The 21,328-nt window shown below is 53.0% G+C and overlaps 1 protein-coding gene across 3 annotated transcripts in view; it reads left to right on the top strand.

The window, feature by feature from the left end:
- Positions 1–21,328, top strand: part of ABCA3 (ATP binding cassette subfamily A member 3) — a 44,767-nt gene that overhangs the window by 17,691 nt on the left and 5,748 nt on the right. For all 3 annotated transcript variants that reach the window (XM_060122362.1, XM_060122363.1, XM_060122364.1), the window contains 15 exons: positions 3,240–3,413; positions 5,778–5,959; positions 7,687–7,830; positions 8,327–8,456; positions 8,907–9,061; positions 9,329–9,484; positions 9,571–9,781; positions 10,786–10,936; positions 13,189–13,287; positions 14,435–14,618; positions 15,391–15,694; positions 17,989–18,262; positions 19,951–20,155; positions 20,512–20,731; positions 21,002–21,160. In XM_060122362.1, the coding sequence (XP_059978345.1) occupies positions 3,240–3,413; positions 5,778–5,959; positions 7,687–7,830; positions 8,327–8,456; positions 8,907–9,061; positions 9,329–9,484; positions 9,571–9,781; positions 10,786–10,936; positions 13,189–13,287; positions 14,435–14,618; positions 15,391–15,694; positions 17,989–18,262; positions 19,951–20,155; positions 20,512–20,731; positions 21,002–21,160 (2,748 nt within the window). The remainder of the gene's footprint in view (positions 1–3,239; positions 3,414–5,777; positions 5,960–7,686; positions 7,831–8,326; positions 8,457–8,906; positions 9,062–9,328; positions 9,485–9,570; positions 9,782–10,785; positions 10,937–13,188; positions 13,288–14,434; positions 14,619–15,390; positions 15,695–17,988; positions 18,263–19,950; positions 20,156–20,511; positions 20,732–21,001; positions 21,161–21,328) is intronic.

The following is a 21,328-nucleotide window of genomic DNA, read 5'->3' as shown; positions in this document are numbered from 1 at the left end:
AGCTTGTGTCAGAGCTCCCTTCCTTTGTAAGGCTGAGTAATATTTCATCATATGTATAGACCACATTTTGCATATCCATTCATTCATCAATGGATATTTGGGTTGCTTCCACGTTTGTGGCTATTGTGAATAATGGTGCTATGCACATGGGTGTACAAAGATCTCTTTGAGACCCTGCTTTCAGTTCATTTGAGTGTATACCCAGAGGCAGAACCACTGGATTCTATTTTTAGAATTTACTATTTTAGTAATTCTATTTTTAATTTTTTGAGGAACTGCCATACTGTTTCTACAGCAGCTGAACCGTTTTATATTCCCACCAACAGTGCAAAAGTGTTTCAATCTCTCCACATCCTCACCAATACTTGTTATATTTGCTTTTTTTTATAGTAGACCCCTCTTGGGTGTAAGTATATCTCTCAGTCTGTTCTTTATGTCTCTTAACTGCTTTTTCATAGCTTAAAAAAATCTCTTTGTGCTGAGCTCTATATGAATTCCTTAGAGTTGTCTTCTAATTCCCTAATTCTCTCTTTGACTGTGTATGTTCTAGACTGTGTCTCATCTTTGAGATTTTATTTCTATGACTATATTTATCCTTTACCAACTATCCAGTTGATTGTTGTACATATCCACTTATTCTTGTTTCTTCATCCATTTTTGTGGGGAAAAATCCTCCTTTTATCAATGGAAGCATTTCTTCATTTCCTCCTTAAGTCCTTGATATTCTTGTTTTGAAGTCTATCTCTTTCCTACTCAAACTTACTCCTTTGGAGAGCTTTAAACATGGGGATAATTCCCAGATTCAGACTCATGCCCAGCAACTCCCATTAGATGTTTAACATGTGTCTCAGTCAGACGTGTCCTGAACTACTGATGGTGTCCTCAAAACCCCATTTCCCCATCTCTGCCATGTGCTCACACTAAAAACCTGGGAATGCCCTCGACTCCTCTTCCTCTAGCATCCTGCCCCAGTCCAGTCAAATCCTGTCCACTGTACCACAAGGTACCCCTGAACTCCAGCCATCTCCCACCTCCCCCACAGCCCTGCCCTGGCCCAAGCCACTGTCATCTCCAGCCTGGTTGACAGCGGTAGCCCCATAACTGGCCTTCCTGGTTCTGCCCCTGCCCCTCTTCAGTTTCTGCCCAGGTCAGAGGTTCTCCAGTGTGGTCCACGGGCTCCTGGGACCTTTAGAGGTTCACAAAATCAGAACTTTTTGTGATAATATCAGAATGTCATTTGCCTTTTCTACCATGTTGACATGTGCACTGATGGTGCAGAAGCAAAAGTGGTAAAACTGCCGGCCCTGTGCACGATCAAGACAGGCTCCAAACTGCACTTGACAGTGGCGTGTTCTTCACACCACACACTCTCGTAAACAAACAAACAAAAATGCCAGTTTCACTCAAAAATGTCCTTGACGGAACAGTAAAAAATGTTAATTTTGTTAACCTTTGACTCTCAAGTATACTTTTCTAATATTCTGCATGACTGAATGAGATGTCCACAGAAAGTGCTTCCTGAGTATTGTAGTATAATGATTCTCTTGAGGAACAGCATGTGTACAGGTGTTCGAGTTGTCAGCTGAACTAGCCACTTTTTTCACGGAACACCATTTTTGCTTGAAGCAATGACCATCACACTGTCATTCACTTGCTGGTATTTGGTAAGCATTTTCTCAAGTGTGAGCTGCCTTTTTGAGGAAAACAACTGACAATATCTGATGTCAATTACAAAATTCAGGCTTTCAGGCAACAAAAATAGAATTTTGCAAACTTTAATCTACCACCATGAGCTTTACAGCCTCCCAGTACTTACTTACTTTTTTATGAAATTAGTGATAATATTACCCAGTGTGATTTTTTTTATGTGGTGTAATAAAATGTGTCAACATTTGGAAGATGTTCTTTGCCCAACGAGCAATATTTTCCAAATGGCCATGCATCATGTTAAAAAATCATGCAAGAATAGTAAATAACCCATTCCAGGTACAAGATGGACCAATAGATTTTCACATAACAGAGTATAAAAAGTTCATTGTTCAGGTTGATTCCACGTGGCACCTCACCTTTAAGAAACCACCCCTTGTTAAGTGGTGGTGTGGTAGCAAAGAATATCCAAAATACCTAAAAAGGCTATTAAAATTCCTGTCCCTTTTCCAACTGCTGATCTCTGTGAAGCTCATTTTCTTCATTCACTTCACCTAAAACAAGGCAATACATCAGAGTGAATGCAGAAGCAGATATGAGAATCCAGCTGTAATTGGTTAAATCTTTACAGAGGTTTGCAAGAATGTTTCACAAGGCTACTCTTCCCACTAAATTGTGGAAAATACAGGTGTTGTTCATAAAAATACTTATGTTAACTTGTAATGGGTTTATTATTGTTATTCTTAAATATCTTAACATTTTCTTAGTATTCATCTCTGACACAGTGGAATGTTGACATATATATAATGTTTGTATCCCACATAAACAAAGTTCTTTGACATCCTCAACAACTGTTTACAGCTAAAGGAGTCTTAAGACCAAAGGGTGTAAGGGCACTGCGTCGACTGAAGCCACGCTGTCTCCCCACACCTCCACCACCCCATCCTTACCTCTTTCAGGTCTTTTCCACATTCACCTCCTCATCAAAGCCTTCCTTGGCCGCCTGGTTATAGTTGCAACCCTCAGCCTAGGGAGTGTCTTGTCCCAGGTCTGTGGCTTGTTGCTCTTCACAGGGCTGTACCCACCCAGCACCATCTGCTTTACTTACCTTCTTGTCTACTGGCTGTGTCCACACTGGATCCTAAGCTCCCCGAGTGGAGGGCTTTGTCTGTTCTGTTTCCTGGTGCCTGGAACAGGGCCTGGCACAGAGCAGGTGCCCAGCGAGTATCTGTGGGATGCACGAGTGAACAAGATGGGGCAGGACCAGGCGGGGGATCACATGCTCCGTGTTAGTCGTGTCAGGTGTGCGATGCCCAGATAGCTGGAGGTAGGTCTGCAGGAGAGGGTGGAGAAATCCCCTTGGGGTTCCTGGGGTGGGCACAGGCACGCCAACAAGGGCAGAGGCTGAGAGCCGAGCATGGAGCGCCCCCCCCCCCAGCACTGAGGCTTGTGTCCCCGTGTCCCCGGCTCCTGCCAGGCTGGGGTTGGGCAGCTCGCCCAAGAGAGGCGTCCTTTGTGCCACGGATGGAGCCCATCAGTGCAGATGCCCTCGCCTGGTTCTGGCACACTTGTCTTCCTCTCTCCGCCCATAGCCAATGTGGCAGCAGCCATCGGGGGCTTCCTCTACTTCTTCACGTACATCCCTTACTTCTTCGTTGCCCCTCGATACAACTGGATGACGCTTAGCCAGAAGCTGTTCTCCTGCCTCCTGTCCAATGTTGCCATGGCAATGGGAGCCCAGCTCATAGGAAAATTTGAAGCAAAAGGTGAGTATTTTCCTTTACATGGGCTGTCCTTGCTGATTCAGTTACCCCCAGAGGGTCTAAGCAGAGGGGCCTCCAGACTCAAGACTCTCGCTCCAACGATAATCAGACACATCAGCACAGCTAAACGAACAGTGCATTTGGAAGGCAGGTCCTCGGCGAGGGGGAGGCTCACGCCCAGGGCAGACGGGGAGGAGTGACCAGAGCCACAGGAGAGGTAGGTCAGAGACACGTGGTTAACAGGACAGAGAGTTGAGGTGTCCAATGCAATGTTGGCCACCACCTGGCCATTGCGGTCCCGGCTCTGAGCTCCCCTCGAAGCCCTGCCTGGAACTGGCCGTTACTTCAGGAAAACGCTGGCCGTGAGCGTCTGCATCTGCCAATGGTGGGATTCAAGTTGGTCGCCTCTGAGTCTCTGCCTGCCTCTCGAGGCTTTAGGATTCCTAGGCCAGAGGTCTCAGTCTGCAGGGTTCGAAGGGTTCCCAGCTCTTGGTGAACTTGTAGAACTAGCATCTCCCCTCCTCCTGTTTCCCTGATACCTCCTGCAGTAATTGGTGATGACGGCAGGAAGGCCTGAGAGAGGAACAAGTCACAGACCAGGACATTGCTTTCTTGAGTTTTGTGAAATTTCCTGATTTTTAAAATGTCATGGGTGTCAAATAAACACCTCTAGGGCTGACGTTGGCCTGTGGGCTCCCATTTTGCAAACCCTGCAGGAGATGCTCAGATTTCACATGGTAGAGTCAAGGCTGCTCCTCTAAAGGGTTGAGAGGACGCCTAGTTTAACCCTTAACCCCACATCTAGTGGGAAATCTCCAGAGATGGAGTGCTCACCTCTTAGGAGAAGGCCCCATTCATTTCTGGATCACTCAGACCACCTCACAGAAGGGCCTTGAAGAGGCAAGTGGACCCAGACCTGGCCCTGCCTCTGTCTCACTTGCCTTGGTTCCAAGCGGAGACAGAAGGGACAGGATGAGTTTATGCGTGGCTGGTGTTGTGTCGGTGTCCGTCTCCCGGGAGCTCCTGGTGTTGCTCTGGCTCTGCTAGCAGGAGGTGAAATACAACCTCGCTTCTGAGTGACTGACCTGAGTGCATTTTGAGATGGTTTCACCCCGCCCCACCCAGATGTTCTCTATCAGGCTGAATGCTCTGGTTTCTTCCAGTCATGCAATGCCTAGTTGTAGCTTCCTAGTTGTGGGTCTAAGGAGGGAGGGAGGTGGGTGGCCACGGGAACCTTTAGTGTGGCTTTATCCTTAATTAGAATTTTTTTCTTCAGTTGGCAAAAGTCCTATGACATTGGTGCTTTTAAATATACGTGGTTCTCCATGTTCAGTAGTGTGTGATAAAATGTAGATTTTTTAAAGGCATAGTCCCTTCCAGGGTTCAAATGCTTTTTAAAAAGCCATTTATAAAGAGGAGTCTAACTACATGGCACCTCTTGGTTTTCAAAATTCTATACTGAATTTTCTTCTTTTTTTTTAAAATTTTCTCCTGTTTTTTATTTTTTATCTTTTGGCTGTGTTGGGTCTTTGTTGCTGCACGCGGGCTTTCTTTAGTTGTGGCAAGCAGGGCCTACTCTTTGTTGCGGAGCACAGGCTCTAGGCCTGTGGGCTTCAGTAGTGGCATGCAGGCTCTAGAGTGCAGGCTTAGTAGTTGTGGCACATGGGCTTCGTTGCTCCACGGTGTGTGAGATCTTCCCGGACCAGGGATCAAACCCGTGTTCCCTGCATTGGCAAGCAGATTCTTAACCATTGCACCACCAGGGAAGTCCCTGAATTTTCTTAAAATAGACAAACTTCTAGTTGTTTGAAAGTGAACAGTGACCAAGGCTGGAGAGCAGCCATTTCCATCACGGGCTCTCGAGCCAACCCAGGTGGTCCAGCCGCACAGAATCCCCAAGCATCATTTGGACTGTGATGTTGCAAACCAGAGAGAGGACAGAACACCACGAGCACCACTAAACAGAGCTTTATTTATGCCGGGAGTGTTTCCTTTTTTTTTGAAAAGACTTATATTAAATGCAGCCTCTTCCAGTGTTGGCCTTACCCAGATCACATACGTGTACGTGTGTATGTGTATGTACACGTGTATGTGCATCCGTGTATATGTACAGGTATGTTATGTAGATGGATATGTGTTTATGTGTGTATATGTCATAAATCAAACATGAGCCCCTCTCGTCAGTTCACAAGCTTTTGTTAGTTCTATGACACCGATTTGGTGACTTGCTCTTGTCTAAAGGCCTGAAGAAAGTTGTCAGGTTTGCTGTAGGCAGGGAAGCGTCACACTGACTTTGCACTGCTGCGCACACGTGTACATTGGTGACCACGGGTCCGCTTCAGGCCTGTTTCCTGGCATGTCTTCCAGGCACAGGTGTCCAGTGGCGAGACCTCCTGAGTCCTGTCAACGTGGACGACGACTTCTCCTTTGGGCAAGTGCTCGGCATGCTATTGCTGGACTCCGTCCTCTACAGCCTGGTGACCTGGTATGTGGAGGCCATCTTCCCAGGCCAGTTCGGTGTGCCCCAGCCCTGGTATTTCTTCATCCTGGTAAGTTCTGACAGCCACCTCTGTGGGGGTAGAGGTGGGCCCAGCACCCACCCCAGGCACCTCTAGTCCCTGACATGCAATGCATGCCCTGTGCGCTGTCATGAGCCATGTGTCCTAGGGACCCCGAGACACCCACGCCCGAGGTTATCCCTGCGCTCCAAGGTCTGAGAGGAGGAGCTGGCGCTGGCTGGCCTGCCACAGGGCCAGTACAAGGCCCCCTCCCAGCCGTCTTTCTCAAAAAACATCTTGTTGGGTTTTCTGCCTACAAAGTAATAGAGCTTTGTGTAAGAACGATCACGTGCTGGAGTGCACAGCACACTCCCACCACCCAGAGATGAACATCGCTGACACTTTGAGGTGTAGCTCTTCAGATGATTTTCTATGCATGTGCAGCTATAACATATATACGCTTGTTTTTAGATGGGGGGATTATATTGTAAAAATGCTTGAAACTTGCTTTTTTTTTTTTAACGTAACAGTACAGCTTAGATATCTTAAGTACATATACATGTGGTCTATTTACAAATATGTTTTTAGATTTTTATCTACATATGTTTATAAATTTTTAAATTTTATGTATAAATATATTTCTATTTAAACATATGTGATTTTATCAACCAACTTCACTTTTTAATGACTACACAGTATTCCATGGATGTACCACTGTATCGTTAACTTAATTCCCTATTGGTGAGCTAGGTTAGCCAGGTGCCACTTCATTGTTCGTTCTTTGATTCAACAAATATTTATCAAGCATCCATTTACTGTATTTCATCAAATCTAAGATGGCCCTTGGGGAATTCTGTGGCGGTCCAGTGGTTATGTTAGGACTTGGGCTTTCACTGCCAGGGTAGGGTTCAGATCCCTGATCAGGTAACTAAGATCCCACAAGCCGTGTGGTGCAGCCAAATAAATAAAAATAAAATAAAGCTATAAATACATTTAAAAAAAATCTAAGATGACCCTGATTCTTAGAGGCACCGTTACTTCATCACTAAGAAAGAAAGATACTGACAGTTAAAACTATGGCATTTCTGTGATTTGTAAGACACATTCTGATTTCAGTCACTTAAAACTTGAGACATGTGTCCCCTAAAACCAACAGACTGTGATATGAGGAACCACCCCAGGCTGTGGGGTACGTGGGGGCTAGAGCTGTGGGTGAGATGTTCTCCCCCCGCAGGGCTTCCCTCCGGGGTGTGGGCATTTTTCCAGGGCCCTGTGCTCACTGCTCTTGTGACCCTGCCCAGCCACTGTGCCATCAGTGTGCCACCCTCAAGTGACACCTGCACTGCTGGGGCCAGACTGTAGAAGGGGAGGCCTCCTCCCAGCAGAGGGAGGCTGGCCCTTGGGCTTCTCCTGCTTATTTCACGAGCGCCTGCGTGGCTGAGTGAGGATGCAGCTGGGGGCTCGCCCCACATGGCTCTGGGCTGGACTTAATGACCTGTTTTTGTATTAAATTCCATTGTTAACTTTCCCTGTATCACCTCTGAGTTGACGTGCATAGTAAGCCCCTTCAGCGGAATAGGAAACAGTCTCAGAGCTTCCCAGGGCAGCTGGGTGCAGAACTGCGCTGGGTCTCACCCCAACTCTGAACTCTAAGCAGCGTCTTCCCTGCAGGGGAGTCTAAGGGCGGCTACTGTCTGCTCTAGCTTGTCAGTTGGTTGTCGCAAACAAAATGAACTGACGTGAATTGGCTGTTTGAGAGCTTCTGATTTCCATCCTAGCCCTCATATTGGTGCGGACACCCGAGGACAGTTCTAGGGAAAGAGGAGGAAGACGATGATCCTGAGAAAGTGCTTAGGACTGAGTACTTTGAAGCTGAGCCAGAGGACCTGGTAGCCGGGATCAAGATCAAGCATGTGTCCAAGGTGCCATACCTATGGGGATGGGGACCGCAGGGTCATGGGGCGGAGACCATCCTCTGGGCCTTGTTTCTCCTGGATTCCTGTGGCTGCCCTCTGACCGGCTCTCCTGGGCACCAGCCATCCCTCAGGCTGTGTCCCCAGGGCCCAGTGTGGAGGCTCAGGGTCAAGTCAGCAACCTGTGCTGCCCCACTTAACCTCTGACCAGCTTTGCAGTGGACGCTCTCTGAGCTCGCCGTATATGATGCCTGGGCGTCATGGGCCTTCTAGTCCTGCCGAGACACCAAAACACCTGGGTGCTGTGGACCTGGGGTGGGGCGGAGAGCAGCAGGAAGCAGCGGGGCCTCCTCTCAGTCCTCTTCCTGCCTCTGTGCGCTGGTTGGTGGTACTGGGCGTGGTCTCCTCCCCAGACGCTTGGATGGGCATTCCAGAGGGGAGTAGAAGGGGCCCTTTGCAGTGAGGGGCTCCTGAAGTCTGGGGCCACCCTCTGCCTTTCCTGCAGGTGTTCAGAGTGGGGAACAAGGGCAAGGCAGCTGTCAGAGACCTGAACCTGAACCTGTATGAAGGCCAGATCACTGTTCTGCTGGGCCACAACGGCGCGGGGAAGACTACCACCCTCTCCATGCTCACTGGTGAGGGGCCCAGCCTTCATGCCCTACCCTGACCTCCAGGCCCTTCCTTCAAGGCCACCTCAAGCTGCCCCGGCCTTGTGCCCTCAGGTGGCTCTTGTCCTCCCCCTGCTGTGCTGATAGCTAGTGGAGCCCCAGGGGCTCTGGGAACAGGGTGGGAGCCTCTCAGGCCACACAGAGGCGGCCCCACCCACGCTGATTTAGTCCCGAGCCCACTCTCCTAGAAAGTCGTCCTGAATGAGCCAGCCTGGGCTCGGAGAGCGTGGGGGATGCGCCTCTCTCATTCCTTACAAGCCACACATCCTGGCAGTGGGCATCCCCCACCCTCCTCTGTCTCCGGAGACCCACACGGCAGGGTGCACACCGTGTGAACCAGGGAAGCTCAGCACTCCTCGTGCTACTGGAGGATGTTCGCGCTGAACTTGAGCCCCGGGGTCTTCTGCTCGGCCCTAGGTCTCTTTCCCCCGACCAGTGGACGGGCATATATCAGTGGGTATGAAATCTCCCAAGATATGGCTCAGATCCGGAAGAGCTTGGGCCTGTGCCCGCAGCATGACGTCTTGTTTGACAACCTGACTGTCGCAGAACACCTGTATTTCTATGCTCAGGTGAGCTGGCAGGTGACAGGATTCATGGGTCGTCGTGGTTATTCCATCACCTACATGCTCGGGTCCCCAGGGCAGCCATGTGAGCCCTTAGCCTCCCAGCAAACTGAACCTGCTCCGAGGAGGCGTTCGTGAATTGTGGGGTGGGTGGGTGTCAGGACACGAGATCCAGCCTGGGGAGGGACGGAGACAGCACCATTCCAGTGCCAGCTGGACGGGCTGGCCTCCCATCAGAAGCCGCTGCCAGATCTCTGTCCCCTCCTGTGTCAGCTGAAAGGCTTGTCGCGCCAGAAGTGCCCTGAAGAAGTCAAACGCATGCTGCACATCCTCAGTCTGGAGGACAAGGGGGACTCCCGGAGCAGGTTCCTGAGCGGGGGGATGAGGCGCAAGCTCTCCATCGGCATTGCCCTTATCGCAGGCTCCAAGGTAGGGGCGGCGGGGCCTGCAGCACAGCAGCCTGGGCCTAGGACGTGGCTCTGCCGTCATCACAAGCCCTTTCCTCTGCCCTCCAGGTGCTGATGCTGGACGAGCCCACCTCAGGCATGGACGCCATCTCCAGGAGGGCCATCTGGGACCTTCTTCAGCAGCACAAAAGTGACCACACCATCCTGCTGACCACCCACTTCATGGATGAGGCCGACCTGCTGGGGGACCGCATCGCCATCATGGCCAAGGGGGAGCTGCAGTGCTGCGGGTCATCTCTGTTCCTGAAGCAGAAATATGGTGAGCGGCCACAGGCAAGCAATGGGGCAGGCAGCCGAAACTCCATTCTGTGTGGGGTCAGCGTTGCTGGCCCAGTGTGCTGGAGAAAGTATCCACTGGTAACGTTCCCGAAGGACCCCTGAGATCAAGCAGAGAGAGGCCTTCTCTAGACATCCTGTTCTGCTACCTGTGGGTAGAGACCTGAGGCCCCAGGCAGAGGGGCCTGGGAGAATGAAGAAGGAATAAAGCAGGTAGTCTTGATTTGGAGCATCATTCAGCTTTGAGCAGTGGACTAGCAGTCAAGTGCCAGGGCCACCAAGAGCAGGGGTGCCATTGCAGAGACCAAGCCCGCTCTCCAGCCTTGCAGCTCCCAAACAAGTGAGGGGCCCACGGCACTGTCTAGGGCTGGTGGGCAGCGCGTGGAGTCAGCCCCATCTTTGCTGTATGAGCATGGCTTCCCATCTCGAGGACAACTCATGGTCTAACATGGTCCTGGCATGCCAGGTCACATCCATGTCCCGCCAGCAGAAGGAGCCAATACAGAAGACCAGCACCCCACCCCCAGGACACCCCAGGATTTGCACCCCTCATATCTGCAGCTTCCTCTGACCAGCACACAGCCCTGAAAGCAGAAGGTGACCTAGTATGGTCACCATCAGGCTGGGGGGAGGCTGTAAGAGAGTGGCCTTTGCCCTTAGGTTCTGCTACTGAGAAAGCAGGGAGAAGGGGTTTTGGGGACAATTTGTACCCCAGTATCTGAGACTTGACATCTGAAGTCCAGCTCTGGTTTCACCTCCTTATCATGCTCAGCAACCCAGGTCCTCCAGCATCTCTCCCCAGCGGGTGGAGGTGGGGTGGTGAGACCCTCAGGGCAGTATTGAGGTGCCCTGAGATGCATCAATTCCAGTTCACTTGCCCCAGCTCTGCAGCCCCTTTCCCAGGAGCCTGACCTGCAGGAGCCCGGGGCCCTGGGTGGGCCAGGAGGAGAGTGGGATGCAGCCTCACTGGGCTCCTGGGTGTACCAGGCGCAGGCTACCACATGACGCTGGTGAAGGAGCCTCACTGCAACCCCGAGGGCATCTCCCGGCTGGTCCACCACCATGTCCCCAACGCCACCCTGGAGAGCAGTGCCGGAGCAGAGCTGTCGTTCATTCTTCCCAAGGAGAGCACACACAGGTACATACATGTCCCAGAGAGCACGGACAGGTACACATCCTAGAGAGACCAAGCACAGGCATGTGTGTGTCCCAGAGCACTCACAGGTACAGATCTGAGAAGGAGGTTCAGGGGGCCTTAAGGGCTCCGTGTGTAGAGTCACCCGCCCTGCACCTGTGTGGCTTGGCCAGGGGCACCTCTTAGTTCCTGGGCCTGTGATGGTCGGTATCCAGTGAATCTGCTTGCTGGGCCCAGGGTGCCAGGCCTCCCTGTGCATCAGGGCTGTACCCGAGAGGGAGAAGAGTGGCTCATCACAGGGTACTCAGTGCCCTGGTGCCATCCACACTCGGCACGAGGCTCACTCCTCACACTGCAGCCACTCAGGGTTAGTGTGCAGCTGTGAACTCGTGTGTCTTCTTGGTCTCAGAATCTGAGTCATGAACACAGGCCTCATAAACAGAGCAGACTCCCGGTGTGGGGAGGTGAAAAACAAACTCTTTAAGTCACATTCAGAAACTTCGGAATAGAAGACTTAAAAGTACATTAATCTTGCTGCAATCTGGATTGAGAAATGTTGTTTTAATCACGACAGTGTTCTCTGACTCATTTTTTTTTAATTAATTAATTTATTTATTTTTGGCTGTGTTGGGTCTTTGTTGTGCACGGGCTTTCTCTAGTTGCAGCTAGCAAGGGATATTCTTAGTTGCGGTGCACGGGCTTCTCATTGCAGCGGCTTCTCTTCTTGCGGGGCATGGGCTCTAGGCATGCGGGCTTCAGTAGTTGTGGCTTGCAGGCTCAGTATTTGTGGTTCGCGGGCTCTAGAGAGCAGGCTCAGTAGTTGTGGTGCACAAGCTTAGTTGCTCTGTGGCATGTGGGATCCTCCTGGACCAGGGCTCGAACCCAGTCCCCTGCATTGGCAGGCAGATTTTTTTTTTTTTTTTTTGGCTGCGTTGGGTCTTCGTTCCTATGTGCGGGCTTTCTCTAGTTGCGGTGAGCTGGGGCTACTCTTCATTGCGGTGCATGGGCTTCTCATTGCGGTGACTTCTCTTCTTGTGGAGCATGGGCTCTAGGCGCATGGGCTTCAATAGTTGTAGCTTGCGGGCTCTAGAGCACAGGCTCAGTAGTTACGGTGCACGGGCTTAGTTGCTCCGCGGCATGTGGGATCTTCCCAGACCAGGGCTCGAACCCGTGTCTCCTGCATTGGCAGGCAGATTCTTAACCACTGAGCCACGAGGGAAGCCCAGCAGACGGATTCTTAACCACTGCTCCACCAGGGGAGTCCTCTCTGACTTAGATATAGTATCATTTGTTTTACACCTACTCTGTTATCACACACACACAAATGTGCTAATGCACATCCTTTTAGAAAAATCTTTGTCAACATCTCCAATGACCCCTTAGAATAGATTCCCAATAGTGGGGTAAATTTTACCAGATTCACTTCTGGAAAGGTGATGTGTTTGACTTCCCCAGCAGCAGCATAGGGGAGTGTCCATTTACTCCACAGTTGCCAACTTTGAGTAAAATTTCTTATTAATATTTGTGTATCTAATGGGTGAAAGTGGCACACACACACGTAATTGGCATTTTGTATTTCTTCCATTCCTGCTGGCGGGAGGTTGACCGCTTCCCATGCTTATTGGGCTATAAGCGTCGCTTCTTCTGCGTGTTGCATGTTCACGGCTTATGTATTAACATCAACCATTTGTGTCGCAACATTTTCTGATTTGTTGCTGCCTTTTAATTTTGTGGGATTTTTTTCCCCCTGCAGATGGGATTAATGGGTTATATCTTTTCCTTTGTTATTTCTTCTTAGAAAGTACTTCCCTACCCAATAAGTAAAAGAATATTCATCAATTTCTTTTGGTTTGCTTTGTGATTTCATGTAGGTGTATAGGTATCGAAGAGTGCCTTATAGGCCAACATACTCCAAAAATGTTATGTGTGGGAATTCCTTGGTGGTCTCGTGGTTAGGATTCATCACTTTCCCTGCTGTGGCCTGGGTTCAATCCCTGGTCGGGGAACTGAGATCCTGCTAGCTGTGCGGCATGGCCAAAAAAAAAAAAGATTATTAAAAAAGAAATGTTACATGGGGGGAGAAAGGGTGTGCAGGGGAAGAACAAAGCCTAACTTCTTTTTTTTTTTTTGAGAAGGCATCTCAAGGAGCTAACCTTCCTTTGCTCCTCCCCCGTACAGCACAGAGGTGATTATTTAGAAACAAATTATCTAGAAAGTCACTGAGAAGTGACTCATCACTCGGTCTTTTTCTTCAGGTTTGAAAGTCTTTTTGCTAAACTGGAGAAGAAGCAGAAGGAGCTGGGCATCGCCAGCTTTGGGGCCTCTGTCACCACCATGGAGGAAGTCTTCCTGCGGTAAGTAAACGTGCGTCTGCATCTGTCTAGGGCTCAGCCTTGATGATTTTTCTGAAGTGTGATAATAAAGCAATCCCCTTGATAGTCATCTGGAACACCCATCTGAGGTGGACCTACAGCCCGGGGGGGTGGGCAGCAGGGCAGTGGGCCGGCTGTCAGGACCCGAGTTCACATCACAGCCCTATATATTAACACTTGCACAGACTCAGCCAGGTTCCTGACACGCGCAGTGACTCAGACAGCAGAGCAGCCGAGCTCTGATCACTGGAAACTCCACTCCCACGTTGTGAGTGTGTTGGCATCTTCCCTGGGGCCCCTCCCGGGAGCACCTCAGCAGCATCAGGCTGGCCAAGCTCCTCTCAGGTCTAGGTAATGATCCCGGAGTGTGTTTCCATCTTTGATGAAGATGTGAAATTTAGCCTTCACCCCTCAGAACTACGGGGTGAGCTCCAGACGGTTAATACATTGGTCAAACATTGCTTGAATGCTTTATTTAGCAGATATAGTGCTAAGAACAAGAAATACAAAAACTGTGAGATAGATGTTTTTCCTTTAGGATCGCATACCCTACAGGAGGCAACAGGATAAGTGAATATAAGTACAGTGCCGTTTGAGTCGGGTGGCTCCCTGGCTTCGGTGCGGCGCCAACACCAGGCTCCGCCACAAGGCCTGGCAGCCTTACCACCCACCCGCCCTCCATGCACCCGTCTCTGTCGCACCTGTCCCAGTGTTGCCCCTTCTGGAACACACTCTTCTGCTCCCTGGTCTCAAAGTGACAGTGAGCACCCCGAGCCACGGTGTCCTGTATTGTGACAAGCCCTCCTTGTGCTGCCATCGTGCCTCAAGCCCCATCCTGTCCCTCTGGAAAGCCCAGGTTATAAATGCTGACTTGGATCAGTCTCCCTGGCAGACCAGGAGGCCCTCATGGGCAGGGCCCTGTCTAGTTGTCTCTCTCCTGGACTTTGCTTGGCTGCCATAGCTGGTGTCCTGGAGATACTTATCGATGAATGAGTGAATGAACAAATGAAGTCCCAGCTGATGGAGCAGATGGCGCTCTGCTTTAGTGCCCCTGACAGTCGCCCGCCTTTGCTGCCCCTCTCCCTCCCCGAGGAGCTGAGTTGTGACTGGGCCTCCATGTCTCGACCAGGGTCGGTAAGCTGGTGGACACCAGCATGGACATCCAAGCCATCCAGCTCCCTGCCCTGCAGTACCAGCACGAGAGGCGGGCGAGTGACTGGGCCGTGGACAGCCACCTGTGCGGGATGATGGACCCGACTGACGGCGTCGGCACCCTGATTGAGGAGAACACTGCCGTCAGGCTCAACACCGGGGTGAGACTGCGCGACCTCGAGCACTGCATGAGTTAGAGGCCGCGGGGGCAGATGTGAGCATAGGGAGGGTCAGCACTCTGGGAAGAGGGCAGATTACAGCTCGTGCTCCCATGGGCTGGCAGGCAGAAGGAAAACCTGGAACATTTTAGTCGAGTACCTGTCGTTTCTCGTTGTTCTAACCTGACCACTCACAAATAAGAGTGAACACTGCTTATAAGGCTAACAGTACCCCGTGTACCGAGAGCTTAGAGCTTGCTATGTGCCCGGCACCCAGTGAGACAGAGGGCAGCACCGGTCCCATTTTACAGACAGGAAGCTGAGGCCTGGGCCAAGGTCGAATGGGCAGCACATGGCGGAGCTGGGCTCTGGTCCCTGCCGGCCTGACCTGCACTTAGAGGACAGTGAAGGGCTGAGCGTGGGGAATATAGGCAGTGGGGGGAGGTTTGTCCATTTCCTCTGCTGTGAGGTTGGCCAGAGTCCTCTGACCAGGAGCATGGGGAAAGCAGAGGCCTCAGCTCCCCTCTGGGATAGCAGAGGGTCCCTTAACCTCCTTCCATGGTGGAATAGTGCCTGCCTTGCCGCCACAGCTGGTGTGAGACCCCCAGGGCCCATTTGGGACCTATGGGGATGTGTTCTTGTGGGTCTTCCATGTCATCGACTGGGCCCCAGGAGAAGCCCTGGCTCATGTGCAGACCGTGCCTGCTGCTGGAGGGCGGGGTCAGGCACTGGCTCTGTGGTGGCGGTTGTATCACCCTCATCCCCTCTGTCGCAGTTGGCCCTCCACTGCCAGCAGTTCTGGGCCATGTTCCTGAAGAAGGCCGCATACAGCTGGCGGGAGTGGAAGATGGTAACGGCCCAGGTCTTGGTCCCTCTGACATGCATCACCCTGGCCCTCCTGGCCATCAACTACTCCTCCGAGATCTTCGATGACCCCCTCCTGAAGCTGACCTTGGCCGAGTATGGCAGAACCATCGTGCCCTTCTCGGTTCCCGGGACCTCTCGGCTGGATCAGCAGCTGTCAGAGCATTTGAAAGACATGCTGCAGGCTGAGGACCAGGAACCTCGAGAGGTGCTGGGTAAGGGGTGTCCCCAGGCGGCTTGGGGCCCAAGTTGTGCTGTCAGAGCCTGCCTCTCAACCAAGGCATTGTGGACATTTGGGGTGGTTCTTTGCTTAGCAGCATTCCTGGCATCACCCCACTCCAGACATTGCCAGGTGTCCCCTGGGGGAGAAAATCTTTGCCCTGAGTCAAAGGAAGACAAAAGTCCACGTCTCTAGGGCTAAACTATGTCCAGGCAGTCATTTACAGAAGTCAGATTCTTCAGGACCATTTACAAATGAAATGTAAAACCTCAGCAATGTTTACGTTACCTTTTTTTGTTTGAGAGGACGGTCACGATATGCCTTATGTGACATGGTGTTTTCTTACCACATCCTAAAACTGAAACTATCTCGTGTCCCTGGCAGTGGCAGTTGGACACTGCCCTGGCTTTAGAGCAGGCATCGCACTCTAGTTAAATGGAATATGCTTGAAGTTTTTCACGTTTTTCTGCTCCCCTCCCACTTCCTGGCCAGCAGCTTTGAGGTTCAGCACGCTGATGGTTCCAAAATCTTGGCAGGAGTCAGGTTCCTTTTTAGGAAAATGTCGACCGTATCAACGGCCTAGAGCAGGCCGGCACTGCCAGGGGCACCGCTGCCAGAAGGAGCTGTTGCAGCCGGAGTCCCTGCTTGGCCTGCCAGCGATCAGGGCCCTGAGTAGCCCTACTGACAGTGGTGGGCACCTTGTTTGTCACCCCCATTCCATCCCATCTTGTTTTCTGGCTGTCACTCAGCCTGGTGTGAAGATTTCAGGGCTGTCATGGTGCGTGGTGGCTCCAGGGATTTAGAACAGTACCGTAGATGCCCGGGCCTGAGAGGGTGTGGAAGGCCAGACTGCCTGCTCCCTCATGGAGCGTGGGGACTTTCAGTCCTGAGCACCTTACTGTGGGTGAATTACGCTGCACCTAACGCATCTGACCCTTTTCCTTGTGTGCCAAGAGCCACAGCAAACCTTGCCAGGAGCCTCTATAACTGTCTCCATTAGGATTCACCAACGGGTCCCTGTCCCCTTGCTGACACTGGGGTCCCACAGTGTGGGTGTCATTGCTGTCCCCAGGCGACAGCTGAGTGAGAGGCAAGGTGGGAACAATGAGTATGTGTGAGATGCTGGTTCCCTGCAGCCGCGCGGCCAGCTCTGGGCTGGGCAGTGTGTGCTCGTGAGCTAGTGGAACTGAATGCCCCCAAGGTCACTCGTGGGTGGGCAGCTGACCTCACCCCCATCAGAACCCCCACTTGCTCTGTGCCACAGCTAAGGAGCAAAGTGACGGGCCTGGCATGATTAGGATTCTGTTGCTGCCCTTGGGTTGCAGGAGAATGCCAGGCATATGGGCTGCCCAGAACCCAACTGCCTAGAGAATCTGATGTGAAGTGGAGATTCGCTGGAGCTCATTCGTGTGCCAAGAGAACAGCTCCTTCTCCCAGGGCCTTCTCCCTCAGGCCACTCTTTTTAAAAACTCTTTTTTTTTTTTTTTTATGATTATAAAAGGGTACTTACGGGCTTCCCTGGTGGCGCAGTGGTTGAGAGTCCGCCTGCCGATGCAGGGGACACAGGTTCGTGCCCTGGTCCGGGAAGATCCCACATGCCGTGGAGCGGCTGGGCCCGTGAGCCATGGCCGCTGAGCCTGCGCGTCCGGAGCCTGTGCTCCGCAACTGGAGAGGCCACGACAGTGAGAGGCCTGCGTACAGCAAAAAAAGGGAAAAAAAAAAAAAAAAAAAGGGTACTTATTCCTTCTATGAAAACTGGAAAAACAGAGACATAGAGGGACAGTCCAGTGTAATTGCACCCTTGGAGGTAGCCCCTCACCCACCCCCGTGGTCCTGAGGGCTGGTCCAAGCCCACCTAGGGCCACCCCTCCCTGCACCTGACTGGGAGCTTCGCCCTTCAGGCCGCTCAGAGGTTTCCACAGCTCTGACTTCTGGATCCTCACCTCCTCCTGATCCAGCCTCTTCCTGCCACGTTGACCCTGGCCCAGGTCCGGGCCTGTATCTCTGAGAGGCCCTTTAGTGTGTGTATGTGTGTGAACAGGGGGTTTGTGGGGGAGAAGGAAGAGCCTGCCCTGCCACTCAGCTCCTGTGGCTATGGGGGTGTCCCCCCCGAGGCCTGCAGCCCTAGGTCCTGCTGCTCCCACCACGTGGCCCCATGGTCCGTGGACAGTGTGCGGGTGGAAGGTGATGCATCCTTTCTGCTGTTCCTCCAGCCCTTCAGAGCCCCACAGAGCAGGGCCTCAGAGGGGGACGCAGGACGCTGCTGACTCTGCCATTGCCCACCCCCAGGTGACCTGGAGGAGTTCCTGATTTTCAGGGCCTCGGTGGAGGGGGGCGGCTTTAACGAGCGGTGCCTGGTGGCGGCATCCTTCAGAGACGTGGGCAAGCGCACGGTGGTCACTGCCCTGTTCAACAACCAGGCGTACCACTCACCGGCCACCGCACTGGCCATCGTGGACAACCTTCTGTTCAAGCTGCTGTGCGGCCCTCAGGCCTCCATCATGGTCTCCAACTACCCTCAGCCCCGGAGTGCCCTGCAGGCCGCCAAGGATCAGTTCAACGAGTATGTGCACTGTCCCCCCCCCCTCAGGACCCCATCCCCGCATGGTCAGGACCTGGCCTAGCCCAGTCAGGACCCTGCTCCCATCAGGTCGGGACCCCGCACCAGGCCTGACCACCTCGGGCACTGCCAGGGACCCCCAAGGGCCATGGCGGTAAAAACAACATTGTTTCTGCCCTCAGGAATCTCCCAGTTCTTGGCTGGGGACTCCTGCCCCACATCCTTCTCGGCCTTCCACACTCAGCCTTCCCTTGGACAGCAGATAAGCTGGTGAGACCACAGCCCCCATACACCCAGGCCCCACGGGAGACTCCTGAGGATTTGGAGGGCCGTGCCCTCTTCCCAAATCTGCACCCAGCTCTTGCTGGCCACTGCCCCTGGGGGATCCGAGTGTCTGCTCCTGTCCAAGCTGCAGCACGCAGCTGTTGTGTGTGTTGCTGCCCCTCGGTGGCCTCGAGTCAGGGAGCCCATTGGGCATCTCTGTCCTTAGGCCTGTCACACCATCATGTGTGTGGGACTCTCCCTCTTCCTCGTTGCAGAGTCCCCAGACCTCTGGGGACCGTCCAGAGGAAGCCGGAAAAATCAATGAATTTCAGAACAATCATCCCACCTCAGGGCAGTTAATCAGTGGGGGGCGGCTTCATCCCCACTTCCCATTTTAGACTGTGCCCTGGCCCTCTAGTGTCTCCCTTCCCCTCTGCTCCCTCCCGTCCCCACCACGGAAGCAGAGACACAGCGGCGGTCCTCTGTTCTCGCCATGCTGGGGATCAGGCTGAGTTGGGCTTAGTAGGGTGACAGTGGACAAGGAACAGGAGTTTTTGTTTTGTTGCAACAGCTCTAGGAGATATAATCCACCTGCCATACAATTCACCTGTTCACGGTGTACAACTGAATAGTTTCTAGTGTATTCAGAGTCGTGGAGACATCACCACAATATAATTTTATTGAACGTTTTCATTATCCCTGAAAGAAACCCCGGGACCACTGGTAGTCACTCCCCATTCCTCTTTCCTCCAACTCTAAGCAGCCAGGAGTCTGCTTTCTGTCTCCATGGATTTGCCTGTCCTGGACATTTCATGTAGATGGAATCAGATACCACGTGTGTGGCCTTTCATGACTGGCTTCTTTCACTCTCGAGCCTCATCCACGTTGTGTTAGCACTTCACTCAGTACCTAGCATCCATTTGTCCCAGCACCATTTGTTGAACCTTTCATGGTGTGGGATGTTTTAAGCTACAGAAGAATAATGCTGTCAGCGCTGGTTTCTGGAACATGTTGCTGGCACCTGAGGGTCCTGCCCACTCAAGAGCGGGGAGACGGCCACCACCCTGATGCTGTGCCCGACAGCGGGTCTGACTGGGGCAGCCAGAGAGAGCGAGGTGGAGGTCTCAGATCCATACCTGAGGGTCTGTGGGAGTGGGTGGCACGGGGACAGATTGAAGGCAACTGGGAGAGTGGCACTGCCATCATTGGGGATAGGATGTCTAGAGGAGGAGCTGTTCTCAGGGGGATGGAATTTTCCTGGTGCAGAGACCCTGAGGCTCTCATGTTCTCCCTTAAACCCTTTAGTGGCTGGGCCACTGCATCACCTGCTTTGGACAGTAGTGACCCAGCACTTGATACCCCCACCTTCCCGGACATGCTGTGCTCTGTCCCTGACCTGTCGGTGCGCCCCCTCCTCACCCCCACAGGGGCCGGAAGGGATTCGACATCGCCCTCAACTTGCTCTTCGCCATGGCGTTCTTGTCCAGCACGTTCTCCATCCTGGCGGTCAGCGAGAGGGCCGTCCAGGCCAAGCACATGCAGTTTGTGAGCGGAGTCCACGTGGCTACTTTCTGGCTCTCGGCTCTGCTGTGGGACCTCATGTCCTTCCTCGTCCCCAGTCTGCTGCTGCTGGTGAGCTGCATGGTGCTGGGGCCCTTCACCCACGTGTCCAGGGGGCTTGCCTTGGGGACCCTGCGTGGACTGAAACCAGCCTGGGGTCCATGCTGGCAGCTCAGCCCCCGTTGTGGGAGGAGATTGGGAATGCCCTGGCAGCCCCCCTCGCCTGTCTGCACACCCCCAGCCTCTGCCCCACTTCGGTAGGTAGGTCCCTGGAGCAGGTGCCCTGGTGGACAGCTCCCTATTTCCTCAGGGAGGATGCCAGGAGAGCCTTGGAGGTGGGTGGGGGGCAGACAAGGCCAGAGGGGCTGATGGGCCTGGGCTCATGCGCCCCCTGAGGGCACGCCGGCCACCTGTCTGTGCTGCTGCAGGTGGTGTTCAAAGCCTTCGACGTGCACGCCTTCACGCAGGACGGCCACGTGGCCGACGCCCTGCTGCTGCTCATGCTCTATGGCTGGGCCATCATCCCCCTCATGTACCTGATGAGCTTCTTTTTCTCGGGGGCGGCCACTGCCTACACGAGGCTGACCATATTCAACATCTTGTCGGGCATCGCCACTTTCCTCGTGGTCACCATCATGCGCATCCCAGGTGGGAGCCAGGAGACCACCTCCCTGCACTCCCATCCCTGCACCCACAGAGCCGCTCAGCCCGATGGGGGAGGCCCAGATGGGGGCACCGGGCAGGCTGGTGGGGCCGCCTGCCAGAGGTGCTGCCCCGGAGGTCTGGTGCCTGATCCCTGGGGGAGGCACAGCTGGCTATGCAGGGAATCCGGAAACCTGCCCTTCCCGATTGCTCTGTTCTTGGAGGCAGGTGTGGTGTGTCCTCCAGCGCTGACTTGTCTGTGCCTCCTCCCCACAGCGGTCAAGTTAGAAGAACTTTCCAGAACCCTGGACCGCGTGTTCCTGGTGCTGCCCAACCACTGTTTGGGGATGGCGGTCAGCAGCTTCTACGAGAACTACGAGACAAGGAGGTACTGCACCTCCTCTGAAGTGGCAGCCCACTACTGCCAGAAACACAGTGAGTGTCCAGGCCTCTCTTGGGACAGCCTGTCCCCCATTACAGGCACAAGGGCCACCTCGCATGGTGAAGCCACCAAAACGCAGGAGATGCTTGGGGCCCCCGTGTGGCAGTGACACACCCTCGGAAGCCCAGTGGGCCCCGCGCCAGCGCATCCTCCACCCTGGG

The sequence above is a fragment of the Lagenorhynchus albirostris genome, chromosome 15, assembly GCF_949774975.1.
Source record: "Lagenorhynchus albirostris chromosome 15, mLagAlb1.1, whole genome shotgun sequence".
In the NCBI taxonomy this organism is placed as follows: Eukaryota; Metazoa; Chordata; class Mammalia; order Artiodactyla; family Delphinidae; genus Lagenorhynchus; species Lagenorhynchus albirostris.
Note: the sequence above shows the minus strand (reverse complement) of the source record. Positions and strands in the feature narration are given on the sequence as shown.